At 34.0% G+C, this 13559-nt stretch overlaps 2 protein-coding genes across 12 annotated transcripts in view; one reads left to right on the top strand and one right to left on the bottom strand.

The window, feature by feature from the left end:
- Positions 1-6044, top strand: part of LOC100376400 (RIMS-binding protein 2-like) — a 133941-nt gene extending 127897 nt beyond the window's left edge. For 9 of the 10 annotated variants that reach the window (XM_085491231.1, XM_085491230.1, XM_085491227.1 and 6 more), the window contains 2 exons: positions 662-793; positions 2934-6044. In XM_085491231.1, the coding sequence (XP_085347357.1) occupies positions 662-793; positions 2934-3122 (321 nt within the window). In that variant the 3' untranslated portion in view covers positions 3123-6044. Of the gene's footprint in view, positions 1-661; positions 794-1821; positions 1839-2933 lie in introns of all 10 variants that reach the window. The other variant, XM_085491229.1, reaches the window with a different exon arrangement.
- A 997-nt stretch (positions 6045-7041) lies between these two features.
- The window catches only part of LOC100376246 (uncharacterized), a 32830-nt gene continuing 26312 nt past the window's right edge, over positions 7042-13559 (bottom strand). The window contains exons 20-25 of one of the 2 annotated variants that reach the window (XM_085491225.1): positions 12198-12359; positions 11093-11256; positions 10716-10955; positions 10023-10175; positions 9116-9307; positions 7042-8317 (exon numbers count right to left, since the gene is read on the bottom strand). In XM_085491225.1, coding sequence (XP_085347351.1) covers positions 8279-8317; positions 9116-9307; positions 10023-10175; positions 10716-10955; positions 11093-11256; positions 12198-12359 — 950 coding nt within the window. In that variant the 3' untranslated portion in view covers positions 7042-8278. Of the gene's footprint in view, positions 8318-8942; positions 9308-10022; positions 10176-10715; positions 10956-11092; positions 11257-12197; positions 12360-13559 lie in introns of those variants that run through there. The other variant, XM_006811739.3, reaches the window with a different exon arrangement.

Here is a 13559-nt window from a genome sequence, read left to right as displayed (position 1 = left end):
ACAACTACACACATCACACTTCTTGTTATGTTTAATTTCTCATTTTTCTGAAATGATGCAACATGAAATGTTCAATATCTATAGTGCATTCACGAGTGCATAAAGTAATGTTGCAGCGATCACTCATGGTAACAAAGGGAAATTGTATGAAGCGAATGTAATCAAGGTCATTAGATTGTCCCATGATTTATCGGTATGCTGCTATGGAATTGAAACTCTTGGAAAAAATATGTAATTTATCATAAAGTTGAAAAATTAACTTGTCAAAATCAGCAGTATAACTCAAATCAACTTTTTACCTGCGATGATTTCATTGTCGTCCACTGTCTTTACTTGGATCTACACTGCTCAGTGGCATCCAAGGTGTGACATCACATAATAGTGGAGCTTGAGTTATTAGGGATCATCTTGATGCAGTGCAGCGAATACACTCCAAGATAAAGTAATGCTGATTGTCTGTTGATTCACCTCCAGGAGGCGCTCTTCTGTTTTTTTACATTAAAGTCTTGCAGGTCATCACTCAGCATGTTTGAAGTTTGTGTAAATAAACAGTTTTGTTTACACATGTTTTATTGATCACATTGAATGTTTATAGAACACTAAATGATGCAATCTGGTGTGCAATAACTGGTGTTTTAACATTATGATTGTTTCCTCACAGGCTGAAATTCGTGGGGAGAGAGGATTAGTCCCATCTAATTTTCTGGAGGAAGTACCCTTAACACCGTCACCAGTGCCAAGCCCTACACCGTCTAGAAATTCAAATGACAAAACATCCGCAATGAGTAATAAGGTAAGGGTAGTATGTTGAAGTATCTGTCATTTGTGTCATGTCAGGGGGGGGGGGGGGGTTACTTCTCAAAATGTTGTTTACATAGCAACAGGTTTTCTTGTTTTGCCCAGCGTGATAATGCTGTATTCATTGTGTTGCATTTCCTGTATATAAAAACTGTCAGATTGATTGCATTACTGTCAGGAGCTGATGCATGTAAAGTGGTGCAGACTAACTAGTTGGTCTTGTACATGACTGTGTGAGTTTTGGCACTGTTCACATGGGTATACTGTGGGCCTAGATTCAGATGGAGAACACCTGCATAAAACCCAACAATTTTTCTTTGTAGTTGCTAAGCAAAGCCATTGCAAATTTTGTAGTGTGTTGTTTGTCACTCAATATGTAAGGTACTTGCTATGTCCCATCTGCAAAATAACAATATATTTCTATCACGAAAAAACTGACCTCAATTTTTTTTATAATCAATATCGATTTGCTTTTATTGTCTGCATATTGTTACAATGTAGAATTGAAGCACAACAGATGACAACATTCAAGCAAAGAAGAAAGTCATATTTAGTCTGTTTTTTAGCCTGTCAATTTTCACTGCCTTATTTTTCTAATACTCTAATTTTTCTTGTCCCATTAAGCCACCTCCAATTCTCCATTCTTTCTCTCTCCTCCAATTCCTTGTATCCATGTAATTTATGAATATGGCGCCCTCTATTGGTCATAACAAAGTTTAAAGATGATGCTTCCATTTTCCAAAAATGGCAATTCTTTTTCTGCCCATCTCTATAAAACAAATTCACAAAGTTGTTGTTCTCTCCTCATAAGTGTGGTGGTGGTGATCAATAAAAACTTCAAAAACTTATTTAAATCCGGTTTCATTTATACTAATTTACTTCAAGCATGTTTGTCATTGCTTATTCTAACTCTCCCTTTCTTTCTCTCTATGTCACATGGTTATAACTCTGGTTTTTCATTCACTCACATAGTTTCATCGTCTTTTATCTTTGTCTGCATTGCTTCCTTCCATTCCCTTCCAGGTGGGCTCTTCACAAGGGTAAGCATGACATGGGATCGGTGGCATCCTGCTCACTCAGTGTGGTTTAAGTGCTTTTAATTGTGTTACGCAACTTCTCTCATTCATTCACTCAAGTTTTCCCATGATTCATTGTATTAAACACATGTTTCCCATGATGCATTGCATTTATATATATTACCCTTGATGCACTGTATCATATTTCCCACAATGCACAGCATCATATATTCCCATAATACACTGCATTTCCCCCAAGATCCATTAAATTAATTCCCATTATACACAATTCAGTTCATGCCTGGCTCTTGATTTGTTTTATTGTAATCTTTGTTCCTGTGACTTGTTCCTTGTATTTCCCATGATGCATTGTGGTCATCAAGGTCAAGTTCTGACAATTTCATTGGTTTTTAATGTTAGTTGACAGATATTAGATCTGGACCATATTGTATTACACAATGTTTATAAATCGTTACAGTACAATGCATCATGGGTATTTTGTTTACTTTTTGTCAGTTGTGATTTGTTGTTTATGTCATGTTTGATGTGATTTTCACTCTGTTGCTATAAATCAACAAATTTACAAACACTTTGTGTATCATATCATGATACACCCAAATTTTCTTTTTTCATTTTTTTTTACCATAATTTTTATTGGCATTTAATTGAATTGCTAATAGGTTATTCTACCATTTTTACTTTTCACAATATTTTGCATGATTGTGCTCTCGCAAAAAAGAATCCTGTTTTCAAGAATTTCAACTTTCTATAACTGACTGAATTCAAACTAAAGTAATATTTCTCATGAAAATTTCTCTTCATATTAAATCAGCATGGTATTTTAAAACATTCTAGTGTCTGTTGAAATGAAAACTTCCAAACAATAAAAACTGAGATTTATTTTCGCATGATTATCAACTTCATATTTGTCACAAAATGTCATTTTTCATGTAAATTTTTTAAATTTGCAAAAGAATTCAAAATTATGTATAAATTTTGTTGACACATTTGTTTTATCTATCTGTAATGCACACTACTAGTATATGTTTTTTGTGAAATTCAAATTGCTATGTTCTTTAATTAATGACACCAATAATATCAATCCACTTCATGTTCTAGAATTCGAGTACCACCAAAAGCCTTGACAAGGAGAAGGCCAAGGCCACAGACATTGAATCCAGCAAACCGGTAGCAAACAACACCAATACCATCGACAAGAAAAAAAATAAAGGCATCTTCTCCAAGGGGAAAGCACTGTTCAAGAAGTTTGGCACAAGTGACAATGCTACTGGCAAGTCGAAAAGATAAAATACCTTCTGGTGTGTTGTTAGTTGATGCCAGGTGTGCCAATAACAAATATCTTACAGTTTTTTGGCAACTCAGCTACGGAATCTCGGGAATAAACGATGGATTGCTTATAATGGAGTCTGGTAATGACATTGATGTCTGTGTCATTATTAGCGTCAAGTGCTTAACCCGACACATCAACCAACTTTATATAATGATAATACCGATGTTTTAAATATCAGCCTTCTTTGATTGTCTGTATATCCCATATCTACATTGTCATGGTTACCAACCAAGACTATGATTGGTTGAAAATTTATACATGCTTTGCATAATGTAAAGTCAAAATTAAAATCCTATTTTTTATTCCTAACAAATTTACATAGAGCAGTAATATGCAATGCATTTTAGTTAAAAACTGTTTTACTCTAAACAATATTGGACAAGTCCATTTAAACAAATAGGGTGGAACCTGCCCTAGTAAATGAGGGGTATTCGGTACATGGTATTTTCTGTACAGGTGCTATCTTACAATTGTTGATCATTCGATATTTACCATGTTACTTGACCACCTAGGTAGCCGACATAATTCTGTTATACGGCTAACGTGATCCCCTAGCCAGATGAACATTTATGCATCAATGTTTGGACATATTGTCTTGGAATATTGAGTCTTTTTTATTATAACCTAAGGGGGGATTTGGTAATTAAATTTCAGCCTAGGGAGCCTTCATATGACCTTTTCCAGATTTAACAGTATTACCAACCCGCTAGGTTTTGTGTGTGTTTGTTTGGTTTTTAATCTCTCCATCTAGTCTTCCATTTTTGGTTTATGGTGTTTTTTTAAATATGAATATTTCAACCATTGCCTTATCACAGATTATTAGAAGTAGTGAATATAGGCGCCCTTTGTTATCAAATTTTACCATGTTTTTTCCGCCCTCATTTTTAATATAAAATGATTTATTGTGTAATGTTTTGTACATATTGTTTTTTTGTCTTTGTAAATATTCAATGATGTTGCAGCATTCCAAAATCCATGGTGCGCTTTCAAGTTCACTCCAACAAAATGCAATTATTTGAAATCTTTTTAAAATCGTCCAGAAAGGAAACAGAATCATACTTTTGGACTTAAAATGTTTTTCGCAGTGTCATTGTGATTGGACAACACAAAAGTTTATGAGATGAACACTGCATGTAAAAGCTGCCCAGCACTGCATTGTGGGAAACATAGATTTGCAAAGTGATTGGTGCAGACTTAGTGACATTTGACCTCAATGCACAATAATTTGATATGGGCAGCAATGCAATGCAATGCTACAATTGGTTTTAATAGTGAACCTAACTGCTTTATTTAGCAAACAAGTACGAGTGTTGCCTGGTAACCAGTACGTTTTCCCTGTGACTAGGATGACTGCAATAAGTGTAACCTTTATTACAACATGTAGACTGTGGTCCAGTATATTCATCATTGTTTCTGCTTGATCATTCCAATTTTTGCACCGTTTTGTATTTTATATTGTCAGTTGTAATTATTATTCCGTCATTCTTGGCCTTGATTCATCATGCGCCTCTGCCAAATATGGCAAAACATTTATGGATGTCAAATGAGATGTAAATATTATTAGATTGTTTCAATTATTCATGACTATCTGTATATGGAAAATATGAATATTCATGATATATGGTTATATGAATATTCATCATTTCCTATATATGGTAATATTAATATTCATGACTTGCCATATATAGACATGAATGTTCAGACTTTCCTTATATGGATCTTCATTAGTATTCATCATTTTCCATATATGGGTATATGATGTTCTGATCATCTTAGACGGTAGACAATTGTCAAATTTAACTTTTTATTTTAAATAAATTATTTAACTTGTTGGGTTAAACTTTAACCGGGAATGTTTGTTTTTTTGTGTACAGTTGAACAAATTATTTGGATTGTATTTTATTTTTTTTAATAATCATCATACATTGGTATCTTTTGCGTTTATATGATTTTGTAAAAAAAAAAACAAATTTTGAAATTACTATTGTATGTTTTTTACGGGAGGTATTTTGTATTTATGTAGTGTCTCTCTTCATATTTGTGCAACATTTTTTTATGGTAAGATTTTGTGATGTATATATAATGGTAACCTCAAGTATCAACATATATTGTATATTGTTTGTTATATTACCAATTATGTAAGCAGATTCTGCCCCATGTTTAATTGTTAGGCACCCCTAACTTAGTGGTTTATCACAGAGCTATCTTTTATCATGGTGTCCTTTTTGATCATTTTCTAAGGGGTCTTAGGTAATTGGAACATGAATAAACCACCATTAATTTTGTGTAAACAATGTATTCAAATGCAGATTGTGACACTTTTACTTGGCCTTCTTGTATCATACATTGTTTGAGCATTTTTTTCGTTTTTAGTAAGAGTTAAAAAATACGCCATGAACTTTCGACATGCTTGTAATCAAATTGTCTATGAAGTCTGTAAAGATAGACTGCCCTCAACGTTACTTGCTAATTGAAATTAAAGCTATCATTTTTGAGATAGAAACAACATTGTAATAATTTGTTGTTCCAACCATTTCCACTTATCTAAATCACATCTGTTGTTGTGCTGTGAAACGAGTCCCATGCATGGTAAAGTGTATATGCATATTGTTTACTCAAAATACAAACGTACACGCGTCACGATGGTGGCGCTTTAATCAAAAAGAAACCCTGTGATAAAACATAGTGATGTACATATTGCTGAGTATTTGGTATTAATTTGGGGCAGATTTGAGCATTTTTTGTGTTCTATGTATTTCAAAGCGTCCATGTGATCAATGTTCTAACACAGCTCTGAATATTAATTAACACTTCAGTATTTGAATATGTACATAAATTAATTGATAAAGCATGGCTATATTTTTAATTACAATAAACAACAGTGTCTGTCTCATTATTTTCTCATTGAGGTGGGGGGGGTGTACAGAATTACATGGGGTTTAATGTCATTAAGATTCAGATCCAACTTAAAATTGGGGCAAATATGCATGGATGAAATTTCTTGATCGTGACAGTTTACAAGATTTTACCCAGTGTGGTTTGTAAATTGAATTTGATGGTGTACAAATACTTAATTCAATTCCACAGCTCATTAAAGAGGAATTGCGGTACACTGTTGACAGCACCCTCAGCGCATTGCCTTTTCAAAATCTTAAGACCATTAATCCAATCCAACACTAATAGCATATTACCTTGCATGCGACTTGATATCAATGTGTTACCAGTAATAAAATTTCATTATAAATCACAAGAAAAAAAGTTTTCACAGAAGACATTAACAGTCATTTTCCCTTTGTATAAATTCCTTTTCTAATAATCAAGCAAGGTAAAAAAAACATGAGAACAATAATTTTTTTTATAAATTAATTTATTTTGTAATTATTTTAGTGATATACAAAATTACTCAGTATAGAAGCACTACAATTAAAGGGACACACTCTGTATTAAACTCTGCATTTCAGCCCAGTTGGTACACTCCGCACAAAAACTTTAATATTTCGATATTAAGCCACATCACAAGTTGCGGAATTTGTCCCTTCAACATACCAACGTTCTCAACATATTTTTAGGTATTTGTAGGCTTGGGAACTAAACAAGTAATCATTTCATTACCAAATTAGATTACCACCCAGTCTGTGATTCTTCTTTGATATTAATCATAAATTATTTAAAAACATTTATTATACACAGCATGTTAACAGCATATACTGATACATATCTTCTAGATATTTATGATGAGGCTATATGGTTGAACTTGCTTTCCCACTTTGTATTCTACTGATTACCGTGAAAATCAGTTGGCTTGGCAACAAATCCTGAAATATGGGAGCATTGAAAGCTAGCCTTTCCTGAAGGTTATGGTCTCGCCAAATCATGTAAATTTTCACTCACTCCAGGCTTCCCCATAAAGTGGGAATGAAAGTATTGGTCACCGTGGCTAAATTGATATTACCACCACGAGCAGAAGCCCTATGTTTTAGGCATAAATAGTTACTTTACAATAAAGACTGGAGTTTTGTCTCCCATAACATATTGCCACATCAATGTTACTTATAGTTTTTTATCAAATAAATTTGAGTTTGATATTTTAAAAAGGTGCATGATTACATTCTCTGTATGTACAACACCTTTGCAAGTTACAGTCATGTCACAGTATTGATTGTTACTTGTAAAATGTTGATTTACAAAAGTATTTTGATAAGGTGTGCGAGATTATGATTTATTTATCAGTAAAAATGACTAAATCTGACCCAATACACAATGTTACTTACATCATATTAGTAAGATTTTCTCTCTAGAATAGCTCCGAACAAATCAAATTCGTAATTATCACACGGCTAATTTTCTAAATAATCTAATAATTTAACCCCCCCCCCCCCTCTCCCATACACACTTAAAAATCTATATACAAAAATATACATTTCTGCACTTTATGATCTGACACTCACCAAAGCTTTGAAAAAAACAACTGTGATACTGATATATACATGTAGTTTGATGTACCATATCATCTTTAACAGAGGTTCTCATGTTAAATCAAAATGCATAATACCAGGGATTACATAAACCCTTATCCAGCCAACTCCATGTACTTTTTACATTGACTTGACCAGATGAGGGTACCGATAATCTCCAAGTTCTGCTTCCCGGATATGCTCAATTTGTAAAGAACACTACTGTAAAATGACTAATCTTCACTGGGTTTAAATTTCGCTGATTTACCATTTCAGGCATATTCAGTGGGTTTTAAATTCACGGTTTTATCATTTAGATAATGTGTTTTATGCTAAATTTTACATATTCACTGGGTTTTAATTTAGCGCATTTCCCAGTCAGCGAAATAAGCAAAATTAAAACCCAGTGAATAATTAACCCTTTTACAGTATTTTGAGACTATGGTAGTGTGGGACCTAACTGTGATCTAAGTGCTATTGAGCACACACTTTTCTAATATCACAAATACTATATTTAAATAATAACAGCCATGATTCTGAATAGGTTAAAACATGGCCTGCTTTAAGCCTCCATGAATGGTCAACAGGCAATATGTCACCCAAATATTATTTTGGAATGAGCGTAGTCCAGTTTGCAGGCACCAGGTGACAGCATTCAATCACAATGGTCCATACCCAGCATTCATCAGTGCACTCTCCTGTTGAAACAAATAATATGTACGGTACATCATGTGATCTGCAAATTTTGAATATATATGTATTCTCAGGAATGAATAGCCAGGAAAACATGCAAAAACAACGTTAAAAAACATTCTTGGAACAGTGTAACAAGATTATCCTCTACATGTGCAACAAATGTTAATTTGGTTGTTCAGGATTAATCAAAGTTGAGTTTCTGATTTTTTCTAAACTTTAGCTGATTTTATCTGCTATTTGTCTGGTGTTTCACAGCAGCTCTTGCATAGCCAATGGAAAACGCGTCTGAGCAACTTAGAACATTATGACGTAGTTTCACCTAAAGAATAGTGTGGTCCTTCAAATCAGTAATCTCTAACTACTGTAGAATACTTTATTTTCGCTTGAAATTTATTTTCGCTATTTTCGCTGAAGGGATGATTCCATGAAAATAAAGTCCAGCGAATATACTGTTTTTCCTATATTTCACATTAAACTCATCAGAAATCAGTGAAAATAAATTCCATACAAAACGCCCAAAAAGCCTTTTCAGCGAAAATAAATTCCAGCGAAAATAAAGTATTCTACAGTATATGTAGCAGGAAGCAAGCTTTTCGTTCAATAAAGTATGTGTGTATTTTATTTTATTTTTTTTTTTATGAGAATCAGTCTCCATAATAGTAGTTCTTCAAATATGGATTTCTCAAATTACAGACTAGTTTAGTTTTTCATTAATGTCAAGAACAGTATGAAATAATGTACATAACATTGTTATCAACAAAGACTGAACAAACAAAAATAATAAAATCTGCCATACTTACCATGAGTTCATAGAACGTTTTAGACATAGACTCTTCAAAATATTCTATCTCTCGCTTGACTAAGCTTTCATTCTGAACATCTTCTGGTGACATGGTTTTCGTGACGAGCTCAGACATCAATTTTCCCTTTCTGTTGTTTGCAGTTTTGTTGAATTTGTCTGGTTTGTCCACAGTCAAGTATTCATCAATTCTCTGTTTAGAATAAGTGCAATTACACATATATTAAATACACTTCCTAAGTCGTTTAATCATTCCATTCGCCTGATTCAAGACCCAAAAATGAAGACCCCAAAAAGCTATTTACCCTTCTACCAATTTATACCATTTTGTAGAGATCTTAACAGCACAGCTCCCCTAACCAATAGTGTTAAGATGTTCAGAAGGGCCATTTATAGCTCCCAGGCAATTTTTGACAGCCTGGCTAGACGGTTTTGATTAATACTTGAATGAATCAACACACTGGAGTGTGGATTCCCTCTTTTAATAGATGCATATCTTTATAGCAATAGGAACACTGATTTATTCATTTCAAAAGAGTCCAACACAAGCAGGCCTCCATGCTCCATCTGAGAATTCCCATTCAAATCAACCACTCATTGCAACAAGGATACTGTTATTATGGACCAAGAACGGAACAAAAGAATTACAACTTTATGCCCACATTGGGACAGGACACCATTTCCTTCCAAACTTTGAATTCCACAAGCTTTACAAGTGGGCAAAGTACATTTCTTTTTCTAATGCTAAGTAGGCTGTTGACGATGGGAGTAAAATTTAGAGTGGGTGTGGCAGGAATAGATAATGGAAAGATGACAACCATATTTAGAAAGTAGCGTAGAAACGGGACTATATTATGAATATTGATGAAAAAAGGGAACTGGTGGTGAAAACGTTGAAACATACTTACAGGTTGAGGTACAGTCTCATCTTTATCATAGTGTCCATCCCATGTGTGCACCACCATAGAGGCAAAGTTACTATCCAATGTGATAGTTTTATCTTGGATACATGCTTTGAATGTATCCAACACCGGTGTGGTCAATGCCATTTGAAGGAATTCCTAGTTGGATCACAGTAACATATAATTATCAGAAATGCATGGTTTGAACCAGAGCCACTAAAGATTGAAAGTGTGCTAAATGGGTTATCATATTAATAACAGAATGCTATACTGCAAGACATGTTGAAAAACCGGTAGATACATAACATTTAATGAATTTCACTCAAAGTATTAACTATACTTAATTAAACTCAAATTTATTTCAAAATAGCGACAACATCAATTAATGAAATTAGCTAAAATTTGCTGGCAAAAAATTGCATTTCTACTGAAGCAAACACGCAAAAACAAGATTTCTGTAAAACATTTTAAAATACATTATTGTTTATTTAACCAAAATGCTGTCATGTCATCAATCTTATTGTAAATATACAATAATGAAAATTCAGACAAGTCAGAGCAATGAAAGCTGGACCAAATATGTAGAGACAGCCTCCTTCAATAAAATAATTGTTGTGGAAATCAAAACAGCTTTTATATGAAGGCTCTTGATTGTAAAAGATTTCAATATGGTACTTATAATACAAACAAAATACCTACCCTGGAGGGAGTTCCTACAAAGATCGGCAATACATGAACACCTTGCATAACGTATGGGCCATTAAATATCGGTAAAGCTGTCCAGCCGAGCTGACTATCTACACCAAGTTTGGGATCCTCACCGTCCTTACCGGTGACAACACCTGGACCCGATCCATCTGCAGTTGGTTTGTACACTGCATCCAGACTAAATATCTGGATTAATAGAATAGAATTGACATCGTGGTGGGGATGCAATATCTGGAAAAAATAATTTTAACAAAAAACGTTAACAACGATGATGACCTCGACATGACACACAGAAGAATTAGGTCTTCTACACTTTGTACGTCCATGAGATTAAACAACAGTCTACTGCTCTCTATTGGTGAACTTACTGATGCCATATCCAGCCATCTTGGAGATTTCTGAAGACTTCCATAGTCGTGTTTGCTAGTTAAAAATTTTTCTTCACCGCCATATCCTTCTGGAGTTCTTTCTAAATCAATGGCTTCATTCCCAGGTGACACTCTCACAAAACCATTACAGTAGAGACCTTCAACTGAAATAAACATATTTTGATTATTTACAATTATTTTTTAGGATAGGCAATTTATTTACTTACTTACTGGATGCAATTCAGTATTATCTTTTTCAGTGCAAAAATAAACTATAAATGCTAATCAAGACCACTCAGAAATAAAAACAATTATGTCTGCTTTATAGAATTATTAGAAAAGTACTACAAAAGTGAAAATATTCCTCCAAGCATTTGTTGGAAAAAATTATAGCAGGTTTTATTTTTGCCAATTTCATTATGATCTGCTACAATATCAATTCAAATTTTTTTCAACAAATTAGCTGTGACTCTGAGCATTTTTTTTTTTTTTAAATATAACCAGATAAAAATATCAGTAAATTTTACTGTGATATTGCATGGACAAAAGTGACTCTACACATGGCTAATGTCAAATGAAATGTAATTGTGATGTAAAAACTAACGCTCAAGTAGTCATCTCTGTAAATCGTTCACATGATGGGGGCTGTAGAAAAAAAGGTGTTGTCATCTTCTGTAATCTCTGCGGTTCCCTTGACAAAACTGGATTTCAATAGATGGCGCCCTCTGGAGACCTGGGCGCAACTCAGTGGCCATCTTTTTTCACAAGTGATTTCATGTACAACATGTCTAGTTTCAGTGTCCACTTTTCAACAATAACTGTATAAATTATACTAATGACTCATAATTATCATCTTCTAAATCCAATAAATCGCTTATGAATAAACCACATGACTGGGCAAGGTAGTCACAAATAGTAATACTTTCTCGGTATAAACCTTTTTTTAAACAGGCCCACTGGAAATATTACTTTAAACACTCCATATGTGGAATTCACATTTCCTAATGATGTTACATGCAGATAACCCAAGCAATAGTGAAATATTATGTGGAACTCTGTAATTAATAACAACATGGTAAAAGATGCATAATATTATACAACTTACTATTAAGTCCATAAGCAGATTGTACCTGGATGTCAACACCACGCGATATATCATAATTAATCAGTCTGGTTAAATCTAAATCCTTTGGAGGTGCTTTAGGTGCTAAGTGCTTCTTATCCAGTCGGTCTTTTAATAATTGCACCAGTTGATTCTCATCTTGTTCTGTAAAGTGAATAACAATTATAATATTTATTTATTACCAAATAAAAATTCTCAAAACCTCAGCTCCTATGAAGGATGTTATTAGTGAAATGAACTACCACCCCATGGGGTCTGAAAACTTTGCAATATGTCTATGCACATTTTGAGGCTGAGACCTCTGCAATACACCTATGCATATTTTGAGGTCTGAGAACTTTGCAATATGTCTATGCACATTTTGAGGTCTGAGAATTTTGCAATACAACTATGCACATTTTGAGGTCTGAGAACTTTGCAATATGTCTATGCACATTTTGAAGTCTGAGAATTTTGCAATACGCCTATGCACATTTTGAGGTCTGAGAACTCTGCAATATGTCTATGCACATTTTGAGGTCTGAGAACTTTGCGATACAACTATGCACATTTTGAGGTCTGAGAACTTTACAATATGACTATGCACATTTTGAGGTCTGAGAACTTTGCAATATGTCTATACACATTTTGAGGTCTGAGAACTTTGCAATATGTCTATGCACATTTTGAGGTCTGAGAACTGTGCAATATGTCTATGCACATTTTGAGGTCTGAGAACTGTGCAATATGTCTATGCACATTTTGAGGTCTGAGAACTCTGCAATATGCCTATGCACATTTTGAGGTCTGAGAACTCTGCAATATGCCTATGCACATTTTGAGGTCTGAGAACTGTGCAATATGTCTATGCACATTTTGAGGTCTGAGAACTCTGCAATATGCCTATGCACATTTTGAGGTCGGAGAACTGTGCAATATGTCTATGCACATTTTGAGGTCTGAGAACTGTGCAATATGTCTATGCACATTTTGAGGTCTGAGAACTGTGCAATATGTCTATGCACATTTTGAGGTCTGAGAACTTTGCAATATGTCTATGCACATTTTGAGGTCTGAGAACTCTGCAATATGTCTATGCACATTTTGAGGTCTGAGAACTTTGCAATATGTCTATGCACATTTTGAGGTCTGAGAACTTTGCAATATGTCTATGCACATTTTGAGGTCTGAGAACTCTGCAATATGTCTATGCACATTTTGAGGTCTGAGAACTTTGCAATATGACTATGCACATTTTGAGGTCTGAGAACTTTGCAATATGTCTATACACATTTTGAGGTCTGAGAACTCTGCAATATGCCTATGCATATTTTGAGGTCTGAGAACTCTGCAATATGTCTATGC

This window comes from Saccoglossus kowalevskii, chromosome 16, assembly GCF_978046115.1.
Source record: "Saccoglossus kowalevskii chromosome 16, keSacKowa6.1, whole genome shotgun sequence".
NCBI classification, from domain to species: Eukaryota; Metazoa; Hemichordata; class Enteropneusta; family Harrimaniidae; genus Saccoglossus; species Saccoglossus kowalevskii.
This window is presented reverse-complemented; position numbering and strand designations above follow the sequence as displayed.